The following is a 26,568-nucleotide window of genomic DNA, read 5'->3' as shown; positions in this document are numbered from 1 at the left end:
AATAATAAGCTGTATGATATTATTGCACTAATTCTTGCTGTAAGGTGTTCAGTAGGCTGTATGTTTGCTGAGAATAAGTAAATGTTATCGTTAACCTCAGAATTTTTATTAACAAGTCCATAAGAACAAAGGTCACATTGATTTCAGTAAAACAGGAATCAATCTCCTTCAAACAGACCAGCTGCTAGGAATACAAACTCCTAGAAAATTCTGAACACTTTAAATATCTCAAAACACCAAGTTCTCCCTCCTCTAGGGATCAGTATGTGCCTATTTCTTCTACATTATAGTAATTTAATGCTGCACATGACAAAACCCCCATCACCAGTGAATACGGCTTCTGTTTTCACTGGTGGATTCTATGTGCCAGCCTGAAGGTCTGATCAGAGAGCAAGGCATCAGAGGAGAGGCGCTACCAACAGCCTGGCTTGAGCACGTCAGCGCGGCGCAGTTTCCATCCGTATGCGATACGGCCCAGTGGCAGAGGCAGAAACAGTCCATAAAGCTGCATACAGCGTCAGCCATGTCTCTGACCGCCCTCGGGGAAAGCTCTACCTAGAAAAAAGCTTCCCCAGCATCGCATAATGCTAAGGTTAATACACAGAGTATCGATCCCACCTGCCACAAACCTCATCACACGACCGCATAGGTATAAAGCATCTTTTGAGCCATTCTGGTATTTCCACTGCTCTGATAAATAAGCGACAAGTTAAAGGCAGTATCTCTTCTCAAGTCTGTCTGATCGGTTTCTATTCCCTGTAAAAATAATTATGAAGAAATATACATTGTTAGTAATGATTAGAAAAGTTACCTATATGCAAAAGTAGTGTAAAACTTGCAACACGAGTAGAAATCAAATGGGATCGTTTCAATGATTTTAGTTCTCGGTGGAAACCAGTGGAATCAAATCACACATTCATGGTTTGTACAGGCTTCCAGCTGTACAGAAACGGAAGCGGTATTCCCTGTGCCCTCCCTCTTTAACGAGTTTCCACATGTTAATCACAAGAGTTCTATAATTACATACTCAAAATGTTAGCTGCAGATTAGGTAGCCAGCTCGCCAGACAGGAAAGTACCAGGTTCACTGTCTCTGCAGGCCAAGTGTGCGTTTGTCCCGCCAGGACCTGCGTGCTGCCTGCATCCCTCCCGCAGCCACGCGGCTGCTGCTCCAGCCCCGCCGCGCTGCCCTGCTCCCACGCCTCTGACACACCGACCCTTCCCGCTGCCCGCGCGCGCTCGGCATTCCCCTGCCCACCCACCCCAGCACGAGGCAAAGACCTTCCCTGGGACCGGCCTTGTAAACCTGTGATACGCCAGCCGGGGTGATCCCACAGCGACCAGCTGGAGCCAAGCCAGGCTCAGGCGCCTTCGGGCCCCCTTCGTACCGCTTCGTGCTGCTCCAGCACGCTGTCTTACAGCGCAGGCGAGGGCGCAGAACTCCCAGTTATTATTTATGGCATGTGATATAGACGAAGTTCAGCTACTTAACGCAGGTAAAAAGTTGTTGAGCAACCCTTTTTGCTGCTACTTCAGCCTATTAGTAAATCCTTCACAACTCATAAACCTCTGAAATCAACACATGCTTGAACACATTACCAGGTGACATCAGGCTGGGGCTTCCAGGGACAAGGGATTACAATACAAATTAAGGGAAACTCAACTACGCAAGTTTTATGCACCTATTTTAACTGTAGCTGAGAAATGATTAACATTGACCTGACTTTATTCTCTGCACGTACAAAGATACGGTACCTCTAAGGTGAGAGGAGGAAGTTCAAGTGCTTTTTGGTAGTAATGGATGGCCAGGTGCAGCAATCCCAGCTGGTGAAGGCCACGGCCAAGGTTGTAGAAAGACTCTTGACAGGGTCCACGCAGGTCCAAGTACCGGTGAAGGAAGGAGAATCCCTGCACACATGTTACAGGCATTTGTGAATGTTCCCTTTGAGAAGACGGCAGTGAAGTCTGCCAGAGAACGGCTGTTCAAATGTATCTGTTCACGCTTTTGACCTGTGCTTCCCCACAAAACCATGTGCAAGGGGGAGGCCAAAAGTCAGTCACATGTGATTGCTGAGACCATAAAAACCGCTCTGTCAGTCTCACTGCCATGGGCAACAGCCGGGAGATCTTTTGTAAGTAACTGAACACACAGGTATTTAGTATAGTGCCTGACAGCACTAGCTAGCTGGCTAAACGTGTACGTATGCATGTGGGTGTTTACGTACTCCACACACAGATATGGCTGGGTCATGTTCAGAGGAGCCAACCACCTTAAAAAACATGCAGCCAAAGGACTGGCTAGAGCAAGATCTTATTTTATCTCTAAAAAGTCTTTAAAAGCTAACTCTCCCCCACTTGCCTCTCCAGGGCAAGAAGGAAAATTTGGAAGAAAATCCAGAATGCAGCCACCAAAGCTGAAATTAGTAACATTTTCAAACACAGCTGGCAGCTGCTCGCATCTATGCCAGCAATCACTGCGCGCACAGCACAGCAGGCTGTGTGTAACTAAAAGGAGAGGAGACTCAGATGGGTATAACTAGAGTTCAAAAGCATAACTCGCCTGGGCTCATGTTTCACCACTTCCCTCTTTTGAAACATCACATTAATTATGAAAAGCTATTTTAACAGACTGTGTTGTAGCCAAAACTGTGCAAGATACAAAGCCAGGAAACAGTTTAGGTAAAGCTAATGACACTAACTCACCTGCACGAGAAGAGCGTGCCTCTTCAACACGTATTTCTGAGAAGCCATGTGGATGAACGTCAAGCCAATACAAAGGCTGTACAGAGGTTCATCTGGGTTTGCACGAAAGGCTTGCACATACTGTCCTAAAAAGCAAATAATTGTGTGTTGTGAAAAGCATTCCTTAAGAATTTAAGGGTAAAAAAAGCAAATATTCAAATTAGAAGTGTGAACTGAAAGAAATGGCTTAATAGATCTACATCAAAATACACGACGAAAAAAACCTGAAAGCAAATTCTACGTTTTCGGCCTTCTTTGGATTCCGAAGGAAGAATACAGACTGGGATGTAAAAATGTAAACAGAAACCAACCAGTCTCAGAGGGCAAACACGGTCCTTGCTGGGATTTATATCCTGGAGGCCACACATCTTAAGTGTGACACGTGGAGGGCTTGACTGAAAGCAGTAGGCTTACTTCAAAGGCCTGCTTGAAATGTCCAGCCAACTTTATTTGCTGTGTAAATTGGTCTGCTTCTGTCCTCGTGCTTTATTATCACTAGCCTTCAATTGTCTTTGCAAGTTAGTTACATTTGCAATGTGTGCTGAACTTGAAACATGCCAGCTTATTTTTTATTAGCAATGCTTTGATTTGTGTACAAAATAATTAAAGCACCAGACCAACACTGCAAAGCCACCTAATTTTCTAATATATGAAAAAAATGGCTGTAATAAATTTTTCTCAGAAAAAACACATCACTTGTTGTATTAATATTAGAACATTTATGGTATTACCAAGAGCATGTTTGAAACTGCCAGATACAAACGCGTTATGCCCGTTTAGGACACACAGGGCGTGATTATCGGGATTTTTCAGCATCAAGCGGAGACAAAAGCGATGGTGACGGACATCCTGAGATTGCATAGTGACTTGATTGAAGATGTTCCATAGCTGAGGTTTATTGACATTTTCCATTACCATGATTCTACAGAATGAAAGGTATATCAGAAATCAGTAAATACTGTACCTGCAATAAAACCTCCACAGTTTAGGACACTCAAAGAGCAGGTCATGACTGAGGCAAAGCCCAGAGTGAAAGACAGAACCAACGGTTCTGGGCAAACCTACCAGCCCACGGCAGGGTGCCCTTGTGGAGCTGTCAGAAAGCTCCTGTAGCTGCAGCAGCCTCCTCTGCTTTAGCAGAAGCTGGAAGGCACCCGCCTGCCTCCTGCAGCTGTATCTGCAGCGGCACGACTACAGCCCCAGTGGAAGCAATAACAGAAGCGACTGCTCTACCTCCTCAGCACCCCACCTGATATAGTTGTACGCTTTTCTGAAGTTCTTGTCCAGAATCGCAGCAGAGAGCCCGAAGTATTCCAGCTCCTTGCGCTTTTGTCTGTCATCATAAAATGAGTAATATTCCAACGAGGAATCCACTAGTAGCTCTGCCTCCTTGTACCGGGAGAGGTCACACAAGGAATATATAGCTTTCAGGAGGAGGTTCCACCAGTCATCTTTTGTCAGGACACTTGTGAGAACAGCAAAAATTGCTAAAAATATTGAAGTCAGTAAGCTGAGAAAATTAAACCCAGAGCTAAACTAATAAAAAAAAAAAAAAGGGGGGGTATGTACATCAAACTGATCTTTTCAAGAACATTAACAGGTAAAATAAAGATTAAACGTTTACTTTTTTCAGTTGGAGTGCAGTTTGTAGAACGCCAGCAAAAAAACACAAGTCAAAACTTGGGAACAAATGGCAAGAAATACACACAGTTCAAGTTATAAACCTACTACATAAATGCATCGAAATCACTCTTCCTAATCTACCAAATGGTGCTTAAGAATGTGTAGCCTGGTTCAACCCAGACCAGGCCAGTTAAAAAAGTCACAGCACTTTTACAACGTGTATTTCATCACATTCTAGATTTGCAAGAACTATATTAGCACTGGGGAGAAAGCTGGACTACACGCTCTCTAGAGATCCTTCTCAGTTTGAGTTACTCTGTAATCTTACTAATTCTCTCCAAATGGGGATTGGTCCCTTAAGTTATGTTATCTTCAGTTTTGCTGCCTTCTGTGCCCTAGCAATAAAGCAATGTCAACACGAACTGCATGGCCTTAGCGTGCAAAATAGTCGCGCTCATCTCGTTTTTCAGAACTAAGGAGCTCGTCTTGTTGCTTCATTTTTAATAAATATTTGTTACCTTTCGCATCGCAATTTGCTGTCTCTTGGTCGTCATTGTCAGAAATTTTATCCCTTGACACCTTAATAAGATAGAGGTGCCTCTCTCCAGATTTGGAACTAGATATCAAACACACCTGAGCTCTGCTCATTGCTACCTAGAAACAAATTCAAGGGCAGCATTTCAGATTACATTAATACATCCTACGACAAAGGCAGCTCTGTGGCCAACCCAACTTGCTCACATCACATGCCAAAACAGTCTGCAGCTCAGAAACGCTGCAACTGAGCACGATCATGCCAGAGAACATTCCCAAGAGGGAATGTATTATCTCTGCATCGTCTCACGCTCCAGCGCGAGCTGGGCTATGCAAAAGATGCAAACTCTTCAAATGACTTAAAAGACTTCTCCTGGGGTTGGAACATCCCCATACATACTGAAATCAAAACTATTTGCCGAGGCACGACAAGAGCAGTGCCTTTCTGTATCTCTTCCAGAAATACATGGCTCATCAGCCATTCAGCCAGTGCAAGGCAGGAGTAACGGCTCTGACCAGATGGATAAAACTAAGGTCTAAATATTCCCCTCCCTCACTCCCTATCTAAAACAAACAAAAACCAATTAACACAAAACTACCACCACTGTATTTACTGGCTAAACAAATTCTTTTTCCATTATTTTACCACAAGAAAATATAAAAAAAAAACTTCTAAGAAATTAAAAAGAAAACTGTTGAAACAGAAGCCAGCATCCACACTTCAAGAAAGCACTCTGCTGACGGCTAAAAAGGTTAAGAAGCAGCTTTGGTATTCAGTGCGTTCTATGTACACCGAGAAATGCGGAGGTGAAGTCACTGTATTAAGAATTATAAACACAAGTGGTCCTCGGTTCTGAACAAAACAGGGAGGAACACCAGCGTTACAGGCTCCCTGCAAGATTATTACCTGACAAAATAATGAAACCATTTGCATATCAAAACCACTAGCTTTCCTCCCGAGTTTGTCACTTGTCTTAACCCAACTCATAGCTATCCAATTTCTTCAAGCGTAGCTGGGAAGACTGCCTTACCTTCAGCAGCATTGCCAGCATCGTAAGTAACGTGTCTATGTAACCATACATTTTGCCTTGGGAATACAGCAGCGTCGAACGATGGAGGAGCAGCTTTAATTCCTGGATAATATTGAACATTATTATTCAACCTCTTACACAGAGTGAGTTTGCAAAACAAACCATTTTGACTCAAGACAGTATTAATAGGATTGTAAAAGCTTCTAGAAAGCTGTAAGAATCTTAGCAGCACCAGGTAAGATCTCCCTCAACTGCCCTGCAGCAGTTGCTGTTTCAGGTTCTTGAATTTCAGAGAATTCCGGCACAACTCTTACCTACAGCGAAGGTGTTGCAGGAGAGGGGATAGAGGACCTTCGCTACGCCACCAGTGACCATCAACAGGGGCCAAACAAAGTAGCTTGTACGTACCAACAGCTGACCAACGCGATGCGAAGTGACTGGCGTCACAACTGGTTCTCAGCACCGACACAAAGGGATCAGGTGGGACGGGGGAAACGCTGACGAAATGGTCAGGGAGAAAAAGCCACGAGGACTCACCCCCGATACCCCACAAGAACCTCACTGTGCTCTGAAGGCTCACCATCCTGTAGGCAAGTCTCAACCCCGGTCCTATATAGCTGACACCTTTGAGCACTGCCATGGTTTAGCAGAACAGCACAGCCTGAGCTGGCAGCACAGAACCTTTACCCACCTGCTGGGCGGCGTTGGCATCCTGAGCCAGCGTGTCTGGATCATACATGGGCTCCAGAGCCTCCAGAGCTTTCTCAGGCCGGCCCAGCTGCTGCTGAAGTGTTGAAAGTGAGATTCTCGCATCCAGATGCAATGGAGCAAGATCAACAACTTTGGCATAGCTCTCTGCGGCACGCTCCATGTGTCCCAAGGCCTTCAAGCACTCTAGAAATACCATAAACACCACAATACACTTACACGGCGGGAAGAGATGACTTCAAAGCTTGCAAAATAGTTAACATGATTTTCAGATACTTCTTCAGTTAAAACCCCACAAAACACGTATTAATAAAGTGAAAACATTCAGAAATATGCAGAGGCATTCGCAGCTTCACTTAAAACATCATCAACTGACACAGGATGGAATGCAGAACAGATGCTGTTTCATTTACATGAAAATAAAGTATTTTTAGCTGAAGTAAATTTCAATCTACATGAAGAACACAAAAATGCTCCATGACAGGGTTGTCACAGTAAACTCCAATTACAGTTTTGCAAATACCAATTATCATTCCACATGTGAATCTAAAACTCCTGCGATCTTAGGTAAGGGCCCCTGGAAACGCTCAGGGTTGTATTCCCAGCTCTCAGCAGTCCTGCTCCTCCTCACCTGCGTGCCGAAGCCAGACAACAGCCAAGTTGTACCGTTCCGAACAGACAAGGGAACTCAAGAGAGGCAGTGCCGAGTTGTATTCCCCAACATCCAGAAACGCCTCTGCGACGTCCAAATACAAGTCACCCATTTCTTCTGGATTTTGTTCCACCAGAGTGGTCAGAAGAGGCTTTAAAAAACCCACACAAAACACTAACAGCACAAATAACCAACGAGAACATTTCTTCAAGGTACGGTTATTGGAAGCTTACATTTTTATGCTATGATTTTTAGTCTATCTGCATTCTGAACCACATCTCCTTTATTTAAATGTTAGTTTAAAAGTGAAAAATAAAGATCTGAATTTCAGAATACCTGAAAAAGCCACACTTTTCTATTCTAGACATTTCACATCCATACATTTCACATCCAGTGGGTGAAAGTTCCCACCAGTAAGGAGTGCTCTTTATGAAAGAACAGTCTTCTCATTTAGTAGGGCTTTAAAACAAAGCAAAGATGTGTTCCTTAGCGTTCAACAGCTTTGCAATGCGGTCCTGGGCCTGTCACAGCACCCAGGCTGCGAGTTACTGGGCTTTCGTAATACTTCCACTGGAGGCATAACTGATAAGAACAAAAATAGTATTTCTACTGTTAGAGGTTTGCTAGGTTTCTTTCTTGGAGAATTGCTGCAGCGTTCTCAATGACCTGTCATACGAAGACAGGAAAAATTACTTGCTTTGGTGATTTATTAAAACATCCCCCAACTTCCAAGTTGGTTTCTACGTACATTGAGTGGCTCTAGGATGTTCAAGTGAACCAAGCACACCATCAGCTTGACTGTGATGTCTATGGGGACGCCCTCAGGGATGCAGCAGCTGACCTTCTCCACAGCTGTGAGAAAATAAGGAATTTCTTTCTCAATGCATAGGCCTTAATAAGCACTTCACAAGCTACACATCCCCTCCAGGCCATGCTCAGCTCCACTGAAGAAAAAACATTCTCACTGACTCTAGCAAATGTCAGTGTAGGCCTGGCCTCTCTCCTTTTATACCTTTCCTGACAGTTGGAACAACTTTTTCCTGCTGTCTCTGATTCTACTAATATCATGTGAAGTATCAAGTGCTATCATTGTCCACTGATTCCAACGGCAGGGTGTCGCAGGATGTGCTTACACCTTTGCCCTCTTAAGATGTCCTTGCTTCATAAAGCTTTCCTTTAGCAATCTGTGCACCTGTACCCTTTTCTCCCTGCTTTTTGAAGGAAATACCCTGTATTAAGGTATTTGTTCTTATTAAGCTAAGTCCTGTGTAGCAGGGATCTGGCTGTATACAGTGGAAAACGCTGTTAAGTACAGAACCCTACGCAACACAGAATGCAATCTGATGAGAAGGCAAAGATGAGACCAAGCAGTTACCCACGACAACGCCAGCACGTTTTGGGTCACATAGTAAAACTCCATTATCAGATTTCTTTCACATGCAGTCGTGACACCTCCTTAACTTCCCTGTTTAAGTTCTCCTTCATCTTCATTCTTATACCAGACATTCAAAGGATGACTGCTATGACCTGAAAAAACTGATTTCTGACATAAGGCTTCCCTATTACTTCTATACCCCCATCTAACTACTGCAAAGCACAAAGTGCAGATTCATTTGTCATTTCTCTGAACATCTTAATACCCAGCATGACAGTAACTATTCACCTACTGATACATTCTTACAAAATTAAAGATTTTCTTTTCAAAGTGGGTAGGCCCTGGGAGAATGCTTTTGGCTTTGGTGGCTGGCTGGGTCAGAAGTAAGTTCTAACTCAGGAAGACAGTACACAGGAAACCTTTTCTGGATGAAGCCCTATTTCTCTGCTGTTAGAAGTCTTTCACTGTTTTTATATGGTTGCAACCAGGCTCCTGAGCGTATAATCAGTTTGCAGACATGTACGCAATTAAAAAATTAAATTACTTACCTGCAGCACTGGATTCTGCAACTGGATGACTCTGGTCGTCAGCCACTGCCTCCTGGTTTTCCTGAGTTTCTCCCACTGCCCCTGCATCTTCTTAAAAAGATGAGCAGATTACCCTAGAAGCACCAGCTAAGCCAGAAGTCACTTCCTTTTGAATCCATAATCAATTGGTAGCTTACTCTGAGAAGCAGATCTTTTTTTTTTATTTTTTTTTGGAAGGACAGCAGAGCAGGAAGCAGTCAAGAAAGGTATAAAGCGGCTGAGGGCGAGGGACCAAGCAAGGAGGGTACTTTAGAAGCTTTGTCTTAACCAACTGCATACCACAGGTAACTCGGCAATGCTGTGCTACAATTCCTAGACTCATTATAGTCTTCTTATAAATTACCTGTTAGAAGTCTCTATCAGGACAGCTGTTCATTGATCAAGTGTATTTTGACCTGGTCCATTAAAGCAAAAAGCCCACAGACGGAGTTTACACCTACATTGCATTTGGACCGGATTGCTGAACCAACCAACTGGTTTAATTGTAGAACAGATGCCTGCTTATGGAGTTGGCACGCCGCGATCGCTCTACAGCCCAACATTTTCAAACGTAAGCAATGACTTGCACAGAGCAGGTTTCTCAAAGACAACATACTTCATTCAACTACAAGCTAACATCCCTACATTTGTATATACCAAAACATTTAAATGCTTAACAGAAGTAGGGTTTGTGAATATTAGTCTCAGGTCAAAGATTGATACTCTTGAGTATAGATGCCACTAAGCTCATCCAATTTTTTTCAGAAGCTATTTAGCTGGCAGAAATAACTGGTCTGATGTGAACACTCAGAGGAATGTTCAGCGCTTTAAAAGGCCTCCAGTTGCCTGGAGAGCAGTCCTTGTCCTTAATGAGTCAGCAGGGCTAACTGGACATCAGGCTTAACTCCTCACAGAAAGCTGAGGTCATGCCATGTAATGCATTAAAAACACTGAAAAGTTTCAAAAGAGAAAACATGCATCAAAATATACTCAGGAGTTGAAAAGGTAATGGAAAGAAAGATGCCCTAGTAGATGAACAGCAGGGTCATACTAACCACTTGTTAGCTACTTACCTTTTCTCTCCTCTGTCGGACTTTTTTCCGATACTTTCTTTTCAAGTACAATTCCTGCAAAATCTGTAATAACCTAAAACAGACAAGTAATTTGGATCACTTTAATGATTTAAAGGATGTATGGAGTAACCAGCTCACATGGCAGTTGTTCTGGACATCGCAAAAGTTATAAAGCTGCATTCATTTCACATGGGGTTAAGTTGACCAGTACTGAGTCTGATCACCTTACATCTGTCTGTTATTTCTGGACTACTTAAGATGATCCAATCAGCATCTTTTTAGCAAATACAACAGTTACTTTCATCACAACTAGAAAAGGTTTTAACCTTTAGAGCTACTTTTAATGCCTTTGGAAGATGGAAAAAGAAAGCAAAGCACTGAGTAAATAGCTCAGCTCTCCACGGATTCCTCAGCCTAACACCCTGCAAGGAATCCGTAGGTCTGCCTCAGTTAAAAAGGAATAACTGAATAAAATTCACAGCTACGTACAGACATTTTACAACAGCCCTGGTCATGCACATCATGACCTCAATAAAATCGGTACAATTCAATAAAACAACTAATTAAAAAAAAAATTGAAATCAAAGACACACAGTTCAAGACATTCACTTGCCAACAGGGAGCTGTGAGAGGGGGAACGCACAAGTGTAAAGGACCATTGTCTGCGACCCAATGCCGTTTGGTATTTTGTCCATGAATTTAAAAGTATTTCAGTCATTACTGTTGCCAAAACAAGAGTGATAAACGCAGAGTACATGGCCATTAGAGGAACATCCCAGACGGGTGTATTCAGGTATATTTTTTAAAGGCTCAGTTTACCAGCTCAAATGCAATTTCAGCTTTCCAAGAACAAGAAACACCATCACAGGAACAGACCTGAGGAGAACCATCAAGCAGAAACAGGGGAGCAGTTCTGCAGCTGAGGACTGTATTACTAAATCTGGCAGCTAAATGCTGGGTACATAAAATTGACTGTTTGATTTTTAAAACAGGAAGAAGTACAGAGAAGGGTCAGAGGAGTTGTCTGCAGGCTCATGATGCTTTGCACTGATAGACAGTGAGCTAAATAAAATCTTGGCGGGGGGAAAGGAGATCGTTTAACATCAGAAAATGAGAAGGTTAACATGGAGAAAGTCCCTACTAATGGTGTCTCTTCAATCTACCTTGGAAAGGATAACAACGGCCCAATACTAAAGTCTTTCCTCTCAAAGCCAGACCAAATCATCTCAGAAACAGGCCTCAAAAGTGAAGGTTAACACCCCCAGAATAAACTGAAAGCAGATATGCTATCTTCTCCAATTCCTAATCCTTTAGAGTCAAGACATACCGCCTTTCTGGAATGCATGCTTGATGCTTAACCCATGAACTCTTAGCCATAACACGGGTATGCCAGATAAAGCACAACGGTCTGCATTTGAACCATGAGGCCATTCTGTGTCGCCCTTTTAACCTTCAGCTTAAGGAACACCCTTTGCTGGTAGCACTCACAAAACCAGATCGTGGTCCTCTCTGGCTACTAAGATTAGAGCAATTGTGGAGAAGGAAAGGAAGGGTCCCCAGATTTTAAACCTGTAACAGCATACAAGTCTGTCAGCCCCCAGGTTCTTAAATCAAGCTGTTAACTTCAATGCTAAGTACTACAGAACTAAGAGCAAGCAACCTGTACCTGATCAGCTCTACCACTATAGAAACATGACCATATTTAAGCACTACAGGAACATAAACTGCACATCCTGACTTGTAAAGAGGTGCCGAACACGATACAGAAATGCATTTAATTCTCCATACCGCCAATGCTTTGTCATACTGTTTGGAAGAAATACACAGTTCAGCTGCGATGTTAACATCTTCCATGGAGACAAGGCTCTGGTGTTTAGCAAAGGCTTCTTCTATTATCTCAATAGCAGAGGTTACATCATTTGCTTCATAATAACTCCTACAAAACACAGGTATCAGACAATAAGTATTTGAGATAACTGACAATATGTACTTTGAACACTAGCGAAAGGATTTTCATATTTATTTTATTTTTGCCTATTAGCAAATACTTTCATTAGCAAGAGTAAGTCACAAAAGACAGTGAGAAAGGGGGTGCTTTTCCTTGCCTTACAACTGTTGACAATTTTTATGTATTTCAAAGAAATTTCAAAGAACTACCATGTTTTTTTTCCCCTGTGTTAGGACATTCCTGGAGTTCTCATCACAGTATCCCCAACCTGGAGCCAGGTATCAATACTGTATCACATTAACCTAGTTTCAGGAAAACCTTCAACAACAACATTGTTACAATACACTGCCTTGCATTTTTTCGGTGCATTTCACAGCCACAAACATCAAAAGACTTAAAACTGCTCTGAAACAAGTCAACAACAGCTTACTACAAGTTATGTGTGAGAAAGCTGAGATACAAAGTAGTTAAACAACTTCCTAAAAACTACCATAAGAGAGCTACAGGCTTTAATCACCAGCCTTCCCTGCCTCAGGCAAGCGTCCATGACTTGATCTGCTCTCTTAAGCAGAAAAAGGGAGGCAGACTTCTACTGGCTCCAGAAACAAGTGACAAACGACATATAAATTACATTCTGCTGCCGATGGTTCCTATTGCAGATCGAATACTTTGTTTCATTCAGATTTGCTGGCAATAGGTTTCCAGGTCTCTAGTGATATTATACGGTTAAAAACCATACTGCATTTGTATACAATTGTCCGCTGTAGGCATTTTTCCAATGCTCAGTGTTTGCATTTTATTCTCTTAGTGTAAAAGAATGGAACACTTCTAAGATGATGCATTGATCCTACCCAGGACAATTCCCACATGTCAGCCTTTGGTAACATCACAACAGCTGGGGGGTGCATGCCTGTGGGGGGGTCACTCCCACCAAAACCACCTGCATTCCTTGATTTCAGCTACATACCCAGCTTGAATCAGCTGCACAGGTTATTAATATCAGCTTTTGAGAAACCCTGGAAAACCAAATCGCAATATTTTTAACTTATTTTAACTTACTTTGCCATGTCTCTGGCCAACTGCATAAAGCGCTCTCCATCGGAGGGAGACAGGAGGTTCAAAATACGCCTGTAGCCATCCATGGCCAACTTATGTTCCCCCAGCTGCTCATACAGGCTCGACCTCTCCCACAGGTACCGCACATTGGTTGCATCGTATTTCAGAGCTACAAGAAAAAGTGTATTAGGAGCCTAGTTGAGGAAAAGGCAACAATGGATTTCACGCTTATTTCCCTGACTACGTGAACGTTAATGGACACGCACAAGGTTTCTCTAAGAACATGACATCCCGTATTACAGTCACTAATCTTTTACCAAAGTCCAGACAGAGGTACCAGAATCTTAGCAAACTAAAAAGCAGAAGAAAACAAAATGATTGCCATTAGCACCTAACATTTATTTTACATGATTAAAACAGATGCTACGCTACCTTTTGTGTAGCAAAAAACAGCCTGTTTTTGATATTGTCCTGTTCCAGTGACATTTCTGCTAGTCTAACCCATTCCTCAGTATCACTTGGATTTAAGTGAGCTGCAATCAGTTCAAACTGTAATGACTTCTCCATATCACCCTGGTCTTCATAGATCATGGCAAGAGTGGAAAACGGCTCATGAGCAAGAGGAGCTGTGCAAGACAAAAAAATGATTAAGAACTATTATTTTAAAACCACCTTGAAAAACAACTTGCTTTTCTGCAAAAACAGACAGCAGAATTATATGGAACACCACCATTGGTGTTTAAATTCAGAAAAAAACTTGCAGACAAGCTTCTAGTTCCTTTTTGTAAATTATTAAACAGCCTAACTGAATATAACAACAACCATTTACAAGCATTATCCTACACTGTAAGTTAGGCCAATGATCATACCCTGGTTCTACAAAGACAATAAAAGCAAACTGGATAAAGCTAAGCAAAGGCCAGGCCTCTGCAGAATTAGGGTGCTAGTTTCCTTTCATAAGCAAAACAATATAGGAAATGCACCATATATTCTTAATTCCACACTTCTTATACAGTGACTTTCCTTGTACAAGTATTTTTCATCATCAGTGAAGCCATACTGAGTTTTCTGATGCACCGTCGCAATTTCACCCCGCCCTTAGGGCCAAGAAGTTTTACCATTCTAGCCTACCTTGTCGAATGATTTCCATGCACATTAGAATAGCCTCCTCACGCTCTCCTCGAGCAAACCTGATATTGGCCTCTCCCATCAGACCTCTCAAAGCACGAGGAAGCTTGCTGCGAGGTCTTTTCTCCTAAAGGGAAAAGGGGTATTGTTTCTACCGAGGATTCAGCAGTGCCCAAATTCACGAGACATCAATCACACTTGTGTCTAACACAACCTAATAACAAGTTATTTAGTACTAACGATATTAAATGACTGACTGAAATGTTTGCTTATTTTCAGAACTGACACAGTAACTCAGATATGTAACACAAACATCATCCAGACACTAGAAAAACTCACTTCATTATTTCTGAAAGTTTTCAAACGGTACTCTACAGTAAATCTCAGAAAACCAAAGACAGGTGACACCACCATAAGCATTAGTATCCTACACAGAATTATTTTTCAGGCCAGGTTCTCAGCAAGTAGCTAAAAATCACATAAAGCGGCATTTATGCACTATGCTGCAGGAGATACAGGAAAGTTACGTGAAAGTTTAAATACTTGCTTTCATCATTTTCTTGGTCTCTCGATTAAGTACCATCTCCAATACAAAAACATCTCCAGCTGTGGGTTGCTCAGTGGTTTCTTCTTCCTCTTCTTCCTCTTCCTCTTCATCCTCGTCCTCATCATCATTTTCCCCAAGCATGGATGCAAAGACCCGATGAACAGATTTACTGACGCCATCTGAAGTTTCTCCTGGTTAAGAAAGAAGCCAGAAAGGTTTATGATATCATCAAGAGTACACGCTGCTTATCAGGACAAATGCAGAGAAAACTGCATTGTTCGTAATTAGTAGCCCACTTGAAACAGCTATTTGATATGAAAAAGGCCTGCAGAAATGCAGAAAAACTATTAACAACCTCTGGTTCTAAAACTCTGCGTGATTCATCACCAATGCTTAGCATACACCAACCTCTAACATTTTTTAGATATCTGAAATGAAAGCATGCAGGAACACACAGAATGAAGCAACAATTCAAGATTTTTCTCAATCCATACAAGAGAAGCATATTAAGCAATTTTCAGGCACTGAACTGGATGGATGGAATAAAGCTTTTCAGCTGAAGAGGCTAAGTGAGCAGACAATTATACCTAACGACAGTCCAGCACCCGACTTCTAGAAGTAATTTAAAACAAGATCTTGTAACCACTCTATCCATGACAAAAAGTACCTTTCAACGTGTGTAAATGCAAAATCCAGATTATTCACATTTCTCCAGAAAAAGAAATAAATTTTTTTAAAAAAATAAGTATGAATATGATGCAATATATATCCAAAATAAATATGCTTAAAAAAAAAAAAACAACCTCACATTTTTTAATTACAACTTTTCATTACTAAGTTAACCCAGGGTTATAACCTCCCACAAGTCTGTACCTATGCAAAATATCAAAACCTGTAGCATTTAAAAGTTTCAGCTGGGGGACTGGTGTCCCTGCCCATCACAGGGGGGCTGCGACTAGGTGATATTTAGGGTCCCTTCCAACCCAAACCATTCTATGATTCTAGGATTGGGCACCTAGAAGTTTGATAAAAGAATAACCACAATATCAGGTTGGGACTGAAAAATAAATCTATCATGTACTGCTCATAAACAAGAGGGAACTGGGTACCTCACCTGAGTTTATGGTTTCCTTTTGGGTTATTTTGATTCTAGATTGGATATTAAGTATCTAAAAATCAAGACTTTTCTTCCTCCCATCTAAAAAACCCTGATTATTGATTTTATTTCCCTTTTATTTCAGTCTTCTTGGCTACAGGAATCATCTGAAGATTGAAGCAGATTAGCTCTGAAGATTCACATATCAAAAGTGGTTTTAACAATGACCTTTACCTAACATTTTTCTTCTGAATGTCTTAAGTCTAATAGCAGCTCTTAAAATAGCGATAAATATTACCAATGCTTCCTTGATTCTGAATGCTCTTGAGTCTTCCATGCTCTCCATAGTAGGAGCAGAAGTAACACTATCACACAAATCTATCAGGATACCTTTTTTTCTTAGATGATGGTGATGTGCAGACTGGGTGGAATACAGAACAGAAAAGAGCAGGCTGGAAGTATTTCAGAGACATCAGCAAAAAAAAGTGGTCAATAAGGAAGCACAGTTATCTGGCTCCAACCACACTTCAGTGTTCATTTTCTGTCCTTCTAGGATGAGGTCTAGCCATGCTTTCAAAATCAAGGCACCACTGGTGCACATTTTAAATGAGACAATTTCAGGCCTATTTTTGAAATTTAAGAAAAAGTCAACCAACCAACCAATCAACCAGAATGACAAGAATTTGCAGAAGAACAAACACAAAGAGATCAAAACCTGCACTTTACTATCCCACAGCACTGGCAATCCTACAAGAGTATGCCCTGACTGGCACATGGAGAGCATCTCTCTGAAGAGAAGGTGTCTGAAACAGACTGCAACACTAAATCCCAAGCTCAAATCCAGAACTTGAAGTGCAGGATCAACAGGCACTGACACAAACTAAAGAGAGAAGAGCTGCTCTGACCACTTCCTGCACGTCCTTTCACTATGTGAGAACCCCAAGGAAGTTACGCTTATTTTGCTAAGGCACCTAAGGAGATAGTACCATCCCAGTAACTGCGGGGGGGGGGGGGGGGGGGGGGGGCTGTAGACTGGGACAGGGACGGATGACCTCAAAAACCAGCCAAGGAATCTGTAGCTAGGAACATCCAGCAGAAAATGACGATAAAGGCAGGCACTCCAAACAGACCAAAGAACAACTAAGCAGGAGAAAAAACACCAAAAAAAAAAAAAGAGAAAAAAAAACCCCTCTTGGTTTTAGCTATTTCACTTTAGATGACAATGGAAGAAAGCAACACTCATACTACAGCATTAAATATTCTGAAACGTTCGAGATAAACAAGAAAAAAGCCAAAACAAAACAGAGAGAAGAGTAAGACAAGTTAAAGACTCTGAATTATTTGTAACTTTAGAGAGGGTAAATTGAAGCCACATGTTAAGAAGCCAGGAGGGGGAAAATGGAATGTTTCCCAGAAAAAGACGGCCAACTGGCCAGCTCCAGTCCCTTAGAAACACTGAACAAAGTTAAACCCCTGGCTATGACTCAGAACATCCTACAAAGATAAACATTCTAACAATGTGCTTCAGTACCTGCAGGTTCAAAAGAAGCAGCCAGGTATTTAGAAAAACTCAGTTGTGAAAGAACAAACGCCTTCAATGACCTTTTAAATACAAATGATTATGTTAACATTTACCATCGGTTTCATCCTGACTTTGGGATTTCCCGGATGCTTTTCTGGATGAAGACGGAGTCTCTACATCTTCAGTGGCTTCCTCAGCATTTTCACCATCCTACACACGCCAACAATATTAGTTTGCAGCTTTATAGTATGATTCATTGGTACTTCCCCTAATATTTACAATTAGCATTTAGAACATGGGTTTCCAGCTCATGCATTGCTAGTGAATCAGGTGGAATAAGTACTGTATTTTTAAACCAACAAATCCCAGCATTAGCTGCTTTCAAGACATTCTTATCAATGTGAGGTGACTCCAGTGGTGACTGTTCACGTTACTTTTCACCAAAGATACTAACTAGTTCATTGCTTATTCGGCATTAGAGGGAGGCAAGATGATACAGCTGATTGATATTTCCTTTTGTGTTTTAAAAGGCTGGCTTCTAAAAGGATTTGTCAAGTATTGGTAACTTTTTTAAAATACAAACCAGCACTTGTTAATCTGGTATGAAGGTTGCCCTGGGATATCGCTCATCCCTCCATGACTGATTTCTGCTGGATTTGCTCTTTGAAGACCAGGAAATGCAGAAATTCAGCTGCATTTTCACATAAACTGCATTTTCATATAAAGATGGCAAAGTGAAAGGTAAATACAATGCTCCAGTCAAGCACACAGAATTACTCAGGATACCTCCATCTGCTTACTTTTGGACACAAAGCCATGTCTCCCTGTATTTATTGCCGCCAAGAAGCCACAGTGATTACCAGACTGCTGAACTGGATCTCTTCCTTAGATCCCGCACACAAGATGGCAAGGGAGCAGCAGTAGCGTACGTGGGACTGATTTTAGATCAAAACCTGCTTCTGCTCACTGCTCTGGCCTGCAGAAGGCATTAACGATGGTGCCTGGGGAAAGCACCGCCAGCTTCTGCCAAGGGCAGGGCTGCAGGCCCCAGGGCTCCGCGCCGCCCGGCTCCCCGCAGCGCCCGGCTCTGCCGGCACCTCGCCCGTTACGGTCAGACACACAGAATTTATACGCAGCACGGCGGGCACAGACTGCGGCCGAGGAGAGCGGCGCGGCCCGCAAGGCCAGGCAAGGCCCGCGGCTGCCACGGCGGGAGGGAGCGGGCGGGGGGGCCCGGGGGGACACACGCACCTTCTCGCGGCTCTTGCGTTCCTCTCGCCGCCGCTCGAACTCCTCGAAGGAGATCTTCCCCTCCAGGTACTCGATCAGCTCCGGGCTGAAGCCCGACATGGCGCTAGCACCGCCCCGCCGCCGCAGGGGAACACTTTTGAAGCGAGGACGCGGGTCCTCCCGCTATGGCGCCCGCCGCGCTACGGCGCCCGCTCGCAGGAGTTCCGGCCCCGCGCCGCCGCCCGGGGCCGGGCGGCCGCGCCCCAGGAGCTGCGCGGCGGGGGAGCGCCCCGGTACGGCCCGGCTCTGTCCCCCCTGACGCCGGGGCTGCCGCAGTTGCAGCGTACGAACCCCACCCTGGCGCGGGCAGGGCCCGGCCGAGGCCGCCGCGCCGCCCCGGGGCACCAGAAGCCTTCCGGTAACAGAACGTCGGCAGAACCGGCGCAAAACACCTCAGGAGGCCTCGTTCCGGTAACCCAAAGGGAGACGTTTATTCACGGCGCGGTACAGACACGGGGCGGCGCTGAGCGCGCTGGGCGCTGCCCCTTGGCTCGCACGGGCCGACCCCCGCCGCTGGGCACGGGGCGGGGGCGGCAGCGGGACAGCGGGTGCCGGGGCGGGAGCAGCGCGGCGAGGGAGGCGGGGCCTGGGCACAGCCGGGGGCGGGGGCGCGGGGCGGGGGGCGGCCGGCTGGAGCTCCGGAGTTGGTGCCTGAAAAAGAGGAGAGAGGGAAAAAGGGGGAAGAAAGAAAAGGGGGGGGGGAAGAGAGGGAAGAAACAGGGGGGGGGAAGAGAGGGAAGAAACAGGGGGGGGCAGAGAGGGAAGAAACAGGGGGGGGCAGAGAGGGAAGAAACAGGGGGGGGCAGAGAGGGAAGAAACAGGGGGGGGCAGAGAGGGAAGAAACAGGGGGGGGCAGAGAGGGAAGAAACAGGGGGGGGCAGAGAGGGAAGAAACAGGGGGGGGCAGAGAGGGAAGAAACAGGGGGGGGCAGAGAGGGAAGAAAGGGGGGGGCAGAGAGGGAAGAAAGGGGGGGGCAGAGAGGGAAGAAAGGGGGGGGCAGAGAGGGAAGAAAGGGGGGGGCAGAGAGGGAAGAAAGGGGGGGGCAGAGAGGGAAGAAAGGGGGGGGCAGAGAGGGAAGAAAGGGGGGGGCAGAGAGGGAAGAAAGGGGGGGGAGCGGGGCGAAAAGGGGGGGGAGCGGGGCGAAAAGGGGGGGGAGCGGGGCGAAAAGGGGGGGGAGCGGGGCGAAAAGGGGGGGGAGCGGGGCGAAAAGGGGGGGGAGCGGGGCGAAAAGGGGGGGGAGCGGGGCGAAAAGGGGGGGGGAGCGGGGCGAAAAGGGGGGGGGAGCGGGGCGAAAAGGGGGGGGAGCGGGGCGAAAAGGGGGGGGAGCGGGGCGAAAAGGGGGGGGGAGCGGGGCGAAAAGGGGGGGGAGCGGGGCGAAAAGGGGGGGGAGCGGGGCGAAAAGGGGGGGGAGCGGGGCGAAAAGGGGGGGGAGCGGGGCGAAAAGGGGGGGGAGCGGGGCGAAAAGGGGGGGGAGCGGGGCGAAAAGGGGGGGGAGCGGGGCAAAGGGGGGGGGGGAGCGGGGCAAAGGGGGGGGGGGGAGCGGGGCAAAGGGGGGGGGGGGAGCGGGGCAAAGGGGAAAACAAAAAGTATGCGAGACAAATCCAGCAGCATCCGCCGCCCCGCGGGCAGCAGCCGCGCACAGCCCTGCCCCGCGGGCGCCCCAGCCCTTCCGGGAGCAGCTCTGCGCGCCGAGAGCCGCTGGGACCGCGCTGAGCACCCAGCGACAAGCACTTGCTCCACTGGTGCTGTAGCCCTGCCAGCCGGCACAGCACCCCTCCTAACGGCCCTTTCCACGTGCCTCATGCACCGTGCCCGGGTGCGGTGGGATTGGGCTTTGCCCTGACACAAAAATGTGGCAGAAAGAGAACCTGGGGTCAGTATTTGGGTGCGGTCTTTGCCGTGATTCACGATGATAAGGATAGCAGAGCTGTGCTTTAGGTTACAAAACGAGATGTGGTTAAGCAGGCAGAGAGCAGGGCAGAGCTCAGAATCCTGAGGTGAATATTGATTACAAATTAATCTCTTTTAAAATGCTTAGATTCAAATCTTACTGAAATCTTCAACTGTTTGAAAAATGGGAGATAACAATGATTTATCTTGCCTCAGAATTCCCAGTACTCATTGGCTCTCAAAGTGAGATATAAAAGGATTTATTTGTTACAGAGGATGGTTATACATAGATAAAGTAGCTGTCTGGATTTACTAATGGTGCACACTTGACCCGCTTTATTTCATATTTACAGAGAGGTGCAATCCTTTTATCAACCTTTAATTTTAGTGGTAGGAAAGGGTAACGGCATGAGTAGACAAAGATGTAAAAGATAACGTATACTTTGTTAGTGCAGTATCTTAAGTCTAAATTAATTTTCTTAATATACATACATGACAGGAAACCATTAGTCTCAATTCATAATTTTACTGATACCAAGTACCTAAATAAAACCTGTGTTCTCTATTATCTGTATGTTTTCAGAATTCTTCACCACATGAAAAAGGGGAGAAAAAGAAAAAAGGAAAAAAGAAAAAAGCATAGTCTACATAGGTCTGCACGAGCACCATGTGTTATTTTACCAAAGCAGTAAATACCTTATAAATCTCGACCTCAACAATTTTAAACCACCTTTAGACAAGAGTTAAGGTACTATATTTTTAATTTCTTCTGAAAAAGGAGTTGTTTTTATACTTCAGACAGAAGTAAGAATCACTTGAATCCAAATCTTTCACTTGGTTACATGTAACAACATTAGAGGAAAAAGCATCCTCTTTTACCTTGGTCAGCAGCATCTTTCAGCCTTTGAAATAACTTGGAAAAGAATTTTTCCTTTCTTCATAATCTGCAAACGCAGAAGCAATAGGATCTGAGTAGAACATGACGGGCCTCGGTCCTTCATTGTTCATAGTGAAAGTCGCTGGAAACTTTCTGAGATCGAGACCCCTGCCCGAAAAATAAGCCTGGAGCGTTCTGAAAAACTGAACATATTGCATATGTGAAAACAGAGCATGCCAAAAAGAGATTAATAATTTCTACTGACAAAAAGTAGGTGTAATATTTGTTCCTGTGTGGGATGAAATCCTCTATTTTGATCATAAACTGGTACAATATAGGCAAAATAATTCAGACATATCTGCTCCAGCCAGACGTGTCCACAGCATCCAACTGTTTACTCATCACCGATGCTCCCCACTGAACCACAGAGGATTTAAACTTTACTCCTTATAAAACAGGCACAGCAAAACCCTTGCAGAGTTCTGTTACGTGTTTCTCTAAGAGACATGTTCTCTAAAGAGTTAGCAACAGTGGGCAATTGATTTGAACTGGCCTCTCAGATTGCTCAAAAGTAGAAATTAATGGTTCTTAAAACAGTGGTGAAGAGTTGTGGGAAATTGGGGTTTTTTCCTTTGCAAATTTCTTATAAGGTCTTGCAAATGTTCTCTTAATGGTATTTTCTTAGCTGTAATGAACTCTCAGATCTTTAGCCACGATTCATGACAATGTGTCAGATGTGAACTTGTACTCCCAGAAGACAAAACAACATGCGATTAACAGAGTACACCCTGGAGAGAAATGGAATACTCACTCCTCTTCTGTTTCATACAACAAGTGGTTGTGTAATCAAAATGCCTTTTTAAAAACCTAAAGCTGCTGGATGGAGACAGAAGGAAGTTTTATACATTACTGCAGACTGAGAAATTTTTTTCAGTTAAGGGGTACATCTTGACTGAGGAATGCTCATCCAGCTGTGGTTATTGACTATACAAAGGGCGCGGTTACTAATGCTGCACTTAAAGGACCACTCTTACCTCTCTTACCTTTAAATTTAGAAGACAGAAATTCTCATGATGGAAAATAAAACCCCCACACAAAACGTAGGCTATCTTTCTTGCAGCATTTCCTTACCAGGTCTCTGTTTCTAGGGTTATCTAGAGGCTTCCATTTTTCTTCTGGTTGGAAAGGAGCACCCTTTGCCAGCCCTCTCACAGCCAATACTGTGTACAGACCCAGGAGCACCACTTTCCACATGTTGAAGAGATAACAGACTATCTGCAAGAAGGACAATGAACCAGACTCCTTAAGTTCTACAGAGCTGTCACTGGTAACAAACAGAGCAAGCATGACAATCCAGTGGAGTGCTGGAAATAATTTGTGTGTGGCAAGGAAGACCTGCCTCCTGCGGGTTACACCTGTGCACTAGCGACTTTTTTTTGTTTTCCTAGTACATTAAGGTAGAACAAATTATTCTAAAGAATTGTTTCCCATACCAAAGCTATTCCTAGACACTGGGTTTTATTTTTGGGAGGGACTAGTATGACATTTAACACAAAATATTTACATTTGTAAATTTAGAGTTGTTACTACACGCAGCCATTTTCATTGGCTAATCAGTTACAGCATCAGATCTTTGTGCGCTCCAAGGAGAATGCAAAAATATGGCTTGAGATCCAGATAGCTCCATTTTTTAAATTGCATGAAATTAAATGGTACTACATATATTAATAAGTGCAATAATAATACAACCTGGCATAATAAACTAAAGACCCATTTCAAAACTTGATTGAAGGCAAAAAAAAAAGAAAAAAAATAATTCTCCCTTTCACGTTCTTTAAAAGAAAGCTTACCAGTGAATTTGGCTCTGGCTTGCCCCTTCTTGGTTAGTCTCCTTGTAATCTGCGAACAAACCGATCTCTGCACTTATATTTCTAGTGGACTGTAGGTGGGTGTCAATGACGTTAGCAGGAGTTCAAAAATACAGTAATGATTCCATTTCCATCCATGACATAAAGACCCTTGAGAATTTCATCCTTAAGAGTATTAAGACCTGTTGCTATCGAACAGCGCAGTGCAAATTCCTCCTCCCTAATCCACGTTGCAGAAAATCGCTGGTAAGCATATAGCACGTTAAAAACAAATCCCAGTAGAGATAAAAGAGTTTTATCAAAATATTACTTTTAATGAAAATTAGTTAGCCATATCTCCGGCATGGTGACTAGCAGATAACTATAGCTGGTTGAATGGTTTTTGAGTAAGATGAGGTATATAATTTTCTGGATGCTGGAGAGAGAGAGGGCAATTTAAGGTCTGTTTCAAGGTCCAAAACCATAACGTTTTAATGGGAGTGTTGCTTTCCTACCCTGACTTTATTGGCAGGCAGTATCTTCCCATCAGACTAGAAACTGAGACAAAGACTGCAAAGAGGGCTATGCTAATTAACCTGGGCTTTATTTCATAGCATTCTTCATCTAACAGCTGCTCAGATTTTTTGCTTAAGATTTGCTTAAGTCTTCTCTCCACTATTTAGATGATACTTCAGTTAGTATCACATAAAGTAGAGCTCTAAATAGACATGTTTAAACTAAAGATTTTTGGCCATTAACTTATTCCAGATTATAGATGTTTATTTCTGACTAGAAGCTTTATGTCTGTCTTTTGTTTAAACTTTGAAAGCAAACCAAAACCATAACACCACCCTTCCAGGCAGGCAAAGTTGTGAACATCCAAACTTCACTAACCACACACTAAACAAAATCCTAGCAGTATTATTTTCGTAACTGCAGTAACATATAAAAACACAAGTCAATTTATCCAGCTTGCATGTTATTCTACAGACTTGGAATTAAAAAAAAAAAAAAATCACATGTACACAAGAGAAAAATCCATGAAAAGCCATCAATTACTTTTCATAATAGACAACTTCCAGTGAGTAGACCCAAGAACCAGAACAGCAGCAGCAACAGAAGAACTTATAAAAAGGCAGGCCCCAGTGCAAGGGAACTTTGTTGATTTTCTAGGTAGATACTTATTTCTACTTTAATTTTGTGTGTAATTTACCTTCTAAGTCAACCAGAAGTAGAAATACGTTCCACTAGAGGAAGTGACAGGAAAGGGAAAAGGCTTGGGATTAGATTTTAGTTCTTTAATTAGCTTTAAAAAAAGGTAAAAAAAAGGCCAGAACAGCAGGTGGTTTTCTTACACACACACACACCTGCTCCAATTCTTTTATTACTTTTATTTTGAAAGAAAAAAAAAAAAGGGGGGGGGAATATATGCTAGTAAAACATAGCAAAGAAATCTGTAAATTTGAAACAAATTCTATTACTGCAAGAATTTAGAGAGTTTGGTTTGACTGACGAAGCATGCAGATATGCAAGATACTCAATCAGCTTATATTTTCTGTGAGCCCTCTTAAAAACAAAAGCCTACAAATTTGTATTGTTGCTTCCTGAGCTAAAAGTGTTTGAGAAACTGAGTGAAAAGTCTGGTTAGATTTAGTGCTCATTTTAATGTGTGGGGTTTGGTGTTTTTTTGTTTGGGTTTTTTTTGTTAAATAATTTCATTATAGCTCTTTCCTTCAGTGAAAGTCAAATGTAACTGCAACAGAGTCATACTCAAATATTATTAGTATAGTTACACTATTGGAACAAAATTGCATCCTCCTTTGAGGACAGTAACTAGTTTAACAAATGTTTTCCAAGCTAGTGTGCTGCCTTTTTAATGCAGCCAAATTTAAGCACTAGGTTTTCTTGACAAAGTAGGTATGTAGACACACGTCTTCAGTAAACCGAATCTTTTGAAAGTGGCTATACTAATTATATAGCCCTTATGGCACAGTAAGTAATATCCATATGTTTGAATTAAATTGCACTGAAGCTGAAAATGCTCATAGCGTCATTTGTTCAGTTTCACGCAAGTTACTTCAAAAAGGTAAAAATTTAAACCAGATTAGTTTAGCTGAGGACAGTTTTTATACATGATGCTCTGTATAAACTATATTATTCACCAAACTTTTCCATTTTATTGCATTTCCCATTCATGATAGTAAGGCAGGTATAGCAGCCTAAGGTACGCGACTCAAGATATTGAGAGAATCTTCCTCAAGTATGATCTTTATTGCATTTAAGATGGGGAAAAAAAAAGTGTCTGTTATTTAAAATACTGCTCTAACCACAACACTTTTGTTCACTAGTTTTATTTTCTGCTTAGAATCCCAAGTATTACAAGTTAGAAGGAAAAGCACCAAACTGCTCCACATGAGTACCTGAGCAAAGACTAAAGGCAAACATTCATCACGACACTCATTAGCATGTTTGTACAACAGAAGTACAAGTAACATTCACAACACTCTACAGAGTATGACCAGTAAGTGGCACTTTTTGTGAATTACAACCATTTGTATAATGCAACCATGTTAGAACACCATACAAAAGTATACAGAAGTGTTTATTTAACAAAGCATATGCTATACAGTGTACTCGAAGTCATGCATGCTTAGGTTTAAAAAAAAAAAAAAAAAGTGAAGCATATACTGAAGACAGGGAAACCATCAAACAGAATACAAACACCCCAGAGTAGCTCCCACTCAAGTTGCCCTCTACTTCAACAAAAAAGTACCAGTATCTAAAAGCACGGTTTTAAAAGATTCTGAGATTTCAGCAATTTCAACATTAGCTGAAGATACCTATTCTCCAAAGTTTCTCAGCATCTCACAAGACAAGACCTTTGCGAAAGCTTATTGCATATTGCATGACCTGTATCTGAGAATTCAGTTATAAGCATTTTAATAAGGACAATAATTTATTATAGCATTAGTCAAACTTCTCGGTAAGACCCCGTCAACATCTCTTGTAGAGTTAGCTCCACCTACAACACCAGATTTACACTAGCTCTGTAAGAAGTGAAAAA

The 26,568-nt window shown here is 43.1% G+C and overlaps 1 protein-coding gene and 1 long non-coding RNA gene across 3 annotated transcripts; one reads left to right on the top strand and one right to left on the bottom strand.

Moving 5' to 3' along the window:
• Positions 1-90: 90 nt before the first annotated feature.
• On the bottom strand, positions 91-18,985 carry GTF3C3 (general transcription factor IIIC subunit 3). Its single transcript, XM_056348484.1, is given in 20 exon segments — positions 91-756; positions 1,755-1,907; positions 2,703-2,827; positions 3,473-3,663; positions 3,991-4,228; positions 4,883-5,018; positions 5,930-6,031; positions 6,621-6,823; positions 7,269-7,440; positions 8,038-8,141; positions 9,213-9,302; positions 10,304-10,376; positions 12,092-12,239; positions 13,311-13,476; positions 13,740-13,767; positions 13,770-13,933; positions 14,439-14,562; positions 14,983-15,173; positions 17,714-17,810; positions 18,852-18,985. Coding segments are annotated over 20 exon segments (2,727 nt in total). The 5' UTR covers positions 18,951-18,985; the 3' UTR covers positions 91-633.
• Positions 18,986-19,153: 168 nt separating this feature from the next.
• On the top strand, positions 19,154-26,221 carry LOC130153534 (uncharacterized). 2 transcript variants are annotated; one of them, XR_008823435.1, is made up of 3 exons: positions 19,154-19,301; positions 21,364-21,528; positions 22,806-26,221. It is a non-coding gene; the product is annotated as an uncharacterized LOC130153534 (long non-coding RNA). The 2 variants fall into 2 exon arrangements; XR_008823434.1 differs by having other exon boundaries at positions 21,364-26,221.
• The last annotated feature ends 347 nt before the right edge of the window (positions 26,222-26,568 follow it).

This window comes from Falco biarmicus, chromosome 8 (assembly GCF_023638135.1).
Source record: "Falco biarmicus isolate bFalBia1 chromosome 8, bFalBia1.pri, whole genome shotgun sequence".
Taxonomy (NCBI): domain Eukaryota; kingdom Metazoa; phylum Chordata; class Aves; order Falconiformes; family Falconidae; genus Falco; species Falco biarmicus.
The sequence above is the reverse complement of the archived record's forward strand: the minus strand, read 5'-3'. Positions and strand labels throughout refer to the sequence as shown.